This window comes from Spermophilus citellus (genome assembly GCF_964194105.1).
Source record: "Spermophilus citellus genome assembly, chromosome: 1".
In the NCBI taxonomy this organism is placed as follows: domain Eukaryota; kingdom Metazoa; phylum Chordata; class Mammalia; order Rodentia; family Sciuridae; genus Spermophilus; species Spermophilus citellus.
The window spans coordinates 88,853,800-88,859,560 of NC_138182.1; the positions used below are offsets into that span (position 1 = coordinate 88,853,800).

Here is a 5,761-nt window from a genome sequence, read left to right on the forward strand (position 1 = left end):
TACTGTATCACATCCATAGTCTGAAGTTTTCTAGGAGATTCATCCATGAGAAAATTAAGATAAATGTAGAGAAGTTTTCAAGTTGTAGTTAAATCACATAAGCAAGAAAAGGACATCAATTAAGTAGAAGTAATTCAAAGTACTTACTAGAGAAATTACTAAATTCTGTTGCAAAAACAAAGACAGTATATGGTTTAGTATAAAAAAAAGTGAAACAAAGAAAATGTCTCAAGTGGATCTTCTCCAGCTTCCAAATCCTAACAGATAGTTGATTTTCCAACTAATATTTTACACAAATGCCTGGGGTTGGTCAACAATCACCCATGAAGGGTCCAGAAGTCAGTACAGAAGGAGAAAAAGCTGCTAGGTTTTTAATATGGAATTATCTCATCACCCATCACATTCTCAATTTGTCATATGTATTTACACCTTATATATTGTGTTATTATATTTGTCCTCTAATGGTAATGAATTTATTTTAAAATACCAACATTTTTCATCTTTTCAAATCCTCAAGGTCTGAAATACCTGTCACCATATTTATGTCCTTAGTAATATTTGTTGGGCGAGTACTGCTTTAAAGACATCTAGATTTGTAAGTGAACTTGACCTCACACTACCCTGCACTGTGTGTGCCACAGCAGTGCAGAAGGGGAAGAGCCTGCTTGGGAGCTTTTCATCTGTAAATCAGTGGCATAAAAAAACCAGTCTAAGTGAATGGTCTGAACTATGCCAGCAGGTGCTAGGTAGTTAACCACTGCGCAGGAAGTCATGCACTGCTACTGAAACGTAAAATGATGAATAATATAAGGTCCCAAATCAAGGAATTTGCACCAGAGACTTGAGGTGATGAATGTATATTGATTAGCTGAAAGGTTGTATACCATGTTGATTTCTAACACTCAACAAAATTGGAAGAAAAATTAGAGATTATGAAAAAGGTTTCAGAGGAAAGATTCCAGTAGAGTCTCCTTTAAAGCCCAATACCTACTAAGGGGAAAAAAGAAATTAATACATCACAGTAAAAAAAGTCAGCAGTGAACAAGAGAGTCCCTCAGGCTGAATGTCATGTGTGTCAGGAGGATCAGATTGCAGGTAGACTGACCCCTTGAACTTCACAATCACCACCAAATTAACAACAACCTACATGAGTCTGACCACCCACCTATTGCCCTGGGATACACACAGATTTCCAGAGGAGCCCAGGCAGGATGAGACGAAAGGCCTTTTTTCTAAGAGCCTGTGTTGTTAACCTGGCAATGTGCTGAGGAGGACCCCAGTTTACAGAGGGTTGAGGAGATGAAGATGCAGGTGACTCAGGAGTGAATTGGACTGAACTGCTACAGAAGTGTTGAAAGTATGAGCAAAACCTTCCTTTTAGGGTTTACAGCCAGTTTCAGTTTGTGAGATTGTGACATTGATAAGAAAGCAATATAATAGAAGGTGTTACCAAGACTAAGGCAAATTATGTTCTGGACAAAAGATGCTTCAACTTCATGGTGCTGAACATGAAAACAGAACAAGGTAAAGGTAGAAGTTTAGGTCAAAGTCAGCTGGGCTGGGACCTAGAGGTTGAAAAGAACATATGCTGCTCAGTTGGAGAGGAAAGAGCCTCAGGGAGGCTGGGACTGGTCTGGTTGAGGTCGTTTGGCCATAAGACAGCACCATGCATGTCCTGGGGGAGCTGCAGGGAGAGTGGAGGCCTGCAGGCAAGTCCAAGTGCAGTCAGGTCACCTCAGTTTTCACAACACTGGACCTGTGAGCCTGGGTGAGAAAGTAAATTCTTGAGATGTTTTCCAAATGAGCCAAATTTATTCGTGTTCATGAAGATATATAATACACCATTATGAATAGTTTCCTATATATTAAAAAAAGTAGAAAGTAATTATTATTTGCATTATTAAGTGTGAATACAATGGCAAAATAATGTGGAAATTATATTCATGGACTAAAATGAAGGTAAATAAATTGGAGAATATTAAAGAATGCACTATCAGACAGGTGGCCATGCAGGAGAAGAGGGAAATGTCGGGCTTTTTAGCCCCCCATTCCCTCCTGACCTGTGGGAGAGATGGAGGAGCACACCCCACTAGGACAGGCCAAGAAAGGTAAAGGTCAACTGGCCACCCACACCCAGCCCTCCTTCTCAGGAGGACAATCAGACACGCCAGGGAGAACTGTCAAAGCAGGATCTTCTTTAAAGTGAAAACATACACAGCTAATATAATGTACAGGAGCCAATCAGGATAAAGGTCAACAGGGTGGGGAGAATTTACATCTACACCCATCCTACAGGCAGTAATATCCATGAGGGCAGAGGGGTTCTGATCCTATCCTAGAGGTGGTTCCATTCTTCATCCCAACCCAGGGCAATGCCTTCTGGCTAATTGCTAGGTGCTCTCTTAGCCACATGTGGCCCCAGGACTGGGAAGTGAGTGAAGCCAGCAAGTTAATTTTCCTCTTTTCTGATGCAACATGCCCCACATTACATTATGCCCTACAGGGAAAACCCCTAGAAATGCTTCACACAGGAGTCTCAGAAGGTCAGTGGAGGCCTGATGGGGAGCTGTGGACAAGCCCTGCAGTTCAGGTCCAGACCCTGGGCTGCAGACCTCCATACCTGCACCTGGAGATGCACTCCGCTCAAAATGAGTAAACATATCAGAAAACCAAGAGTGATCTTCCTCTACAGGGAAAGCAATTGCCAAATACATGAAAAATACTACAAAAAAGAATATACAAAGTAATTGCATTTTTTTCAAATGATCAATGGAGGTTTTTTAACACATGCTAGACAGGAACTCTATGACTGAACAACAATACCAGCCCCAAGTAATTGTATTCATCATGTTCTTTTTCCTTCCTCTCTCTTCTCTCTTTATCTTCTCAGACAACCAGAATTTACAGCAAATGGCCAATGCCACCATGGTAACTGAATTTCTCCTCCTGGGCTCTCCTGAGGGCTGGAATCTGAGTTTCCTCTATTTCACAGTATTCCCAATGACCTACCTGGGTACCTTGTTAGGGAACCTTCTCATCATCACTGTCACCACTGTTGACCAAAACCTGAACACACCCATGTACTTCTTCCTCAGGAACCTGTCCATCTTGGACATGGGCTTCATTTCCATCACTGTCCCCAATGCCTGTGTCAACTCTCTCACTGGCAACAGGGCCATTTCAGTGCCTGGCTGTGCAAAACAGATCTTCTTGGTCATTTTTTGTGCATATGTGGAGATGCTATTTCTCACCATCATGGCCTGGGACCGCTATGTGGCCATCTGCCAGCCCCTCCAGTACCCACTCATCATGAACCCAAAGTTTTGTGTCCGCATGATCCTGGCTTCCCTGCTCAGTGGTCTGCTGTATGCAGGTGTGCACACTGGGAACACATTCCGGCTGTCCTTCTGCCAGTCAAACGTGGTCCATCAGTTCTTCTGTGATGTCCCCTCCCTGCTGAGGCTCTCCTGCTCAGACACCACCAGTAACCTGGTCCTCCTTCTTGTCTCTGCTGTGCTTATTTGTGGTGGTTGCTTTACATTTATTGCCATGTCATATATTCGCATATTTTCTGCTGTGCTGAAATTTCCCACTGGGAAGTCAGCGAAGGCCTTCTCCACCTGCACTCCTCACATCCTCGTGTTTTCCGTGTTCCTCAGTTCTGGCACAGCTGTGTACCTGAGGCCCTCAGCAACCTCTGATACCCTCCAAGACATGGTTCTCTCTGCTTTTTACACCATGGTTCCTCCCTTCCTGAATCCTCTCATCTACAGTCTCAGGAACAAGCAGGTAAAAGAAGCTGTGGGGAGAGTAATGCAAAGACAGTTATTCTCAGGGAAATGATAAAGATGCATGTCAGCATCATCCTAATTTGTCTGAGTGAAGTTCAAGATTAGGGAAAATGCTCTTCATATCTGGGTGATACAAGTTAAATTACCTACTTTAATGTCACTTTGTGTGAATATGGATCCTTTATAAAATGTGTAATTTAATCAATGTGTCTTTTAATGAGTTAATATAATTTAATATATTTGTTGAAATCATTTGTGGAGGCATACATTAAAGATTCATCAAATACGTTGCAGTGCCTGTATCAAGTATTGTCACAGAGGAAAACTTTACCAATCAAATCTGAAGAAAACTTACACTCACATAATATGCTATTATTCAGAGAAGTGTCAAGCAAAATTCTAAGCACTGTGGTACCTAACTGTATCAATTTAACTACTTTGAATATATGCAATAATTAAATACTGAAGGAGTTATAACCAATCTATTTGGAACATGAGAAGAGTAATTCCTTGTCCATGAATAAACAGAGAGCCCTGTTTACCACACCCTGTGTCCCAACAGTCAAATCCATCCACTAGAAAGAGCACCTGGTGCTTCCCTGGCAGTGGCAGCTGCCAGTCTTTTATTATGTCCATGAGTGACTCAGTGGGGGGGACAAAGCATGCAGCATGAGTTGCAGGTCAGCTCTATGGTTTACCTCCCACACATCTTACTTATGTGACATCTATACTAATGTGCCATGCCTCAAAAGTATGACATGGTGGACCATTATTTCTTGGCCTAAATTTCTGATTGGGTCAACTATAAAATTCCCCCCAGTTTACTGTACTTGATTCTTAAAGTACACCTGTCTGTACTTGTTCCCTGAAACCTTATGGAAGTATATTTGCTATTATTATTATTATTATTATTATTATTATTATTATTATTATTATTTTTAAACCAAAGATTGCACTTAAGGTCTCATACCCAGTCCTTTTTGGGGGTTACTTACAATGGGGTCTTGCTAAGTGGTTTCAGGTCTTGCTCCCTTGCTAATGCTGTCTTGGAACCTCTGATCCTCCTGCCTTAGCCTCCTGAGGCACTATGATTGCAGGCTTGCACAACCCCACCTGTCTTGTGGCAGTCTTTCATCACCTCCCACAAGTTATTTCTCCCCAAGTATTCTAGTGCCCTCATTGGCATATACTTTGAAATTATCAATAATAAATGACATATGCTGAAGGACAATTTTATTTAGGTTTACTTATATAACACAGTGAGAAAAAATATTTATATAATATCACATTCAAGATTTTAAATTACAAATTCTGAAAAACAATTTGTTCAACATTACACTAATATGAAAATATGGAGAAATACATAAATGTACTTATTACCTAAGAAAATACAAAATAATAAACATATATGATTAATTGATGAATAGACTTATTAAAGTTTTTAGGCAAGGGAATTCTTGTGGTAGGAGCAGATGAGCACCCCAGCACTGACTGCTGCAGAAAGCCTTGAATTGCTTAACAGGATCCAACCATCCCTACACTGTGTCCCATGGCATTTGGTTCTCACTGCCCCAATGTTCCCTGCTAGAACAGAAAGACCTTCAAAGAACCCCAGATAAATTCTGTACACTCCACCTTTACATGCATTTCCTCTACAACTATAGCTTACTGAATCCTAGTGTGTGGTACTGGACATTTTACATGGATGAGAAGGCTACTTAAATTAATTTTAAATTTAATGTAAAAAGTTGGAAAGAAATTAAATTATAAACACCAGTTCTTTTTTGTACAGATGGTATTTTTTATTTGTCCTAATTAATCAGTTTCACATGGCAGCAGAAGGTGTTTTGAAACATTGAACATAATTGGAGCACAACTTCTCATCCTCTGGCTGTACATGAGGCAGAGTCATGTGTGGTGCAATCACACATGTATATAGAATAAAAATGTCCTCATTCCACTGTCTTCCC

At 40.7% G+C, this 5,761-nt stretch overlaps 1 protein-coding gene across 1 annotated transcript; it reads left to right on the top strand.

Annotated features, from left to right (window-relative positions):
- Positions 1–2,910: 2,910 nt before the first annotated feature.
- LOC308642674 (olfactory receptor 14C36-like) lies at positions 2,911–3,843 on the top strand (the record flags this gene model as incomplete). Its single annotated transcript, XM_081281808.1, has 1 exon — positions 2,911–3,843. The coding sequence occupies one exon, from the start codon at positions 2,911–2,913 to the stop codon at positions 3,841–3,843; it is 933 nt and encodes a 310-aa protein (XP_081137934.1).
- Positions 3,844–5,761: the final 1,918 nt, after the last annotated feature.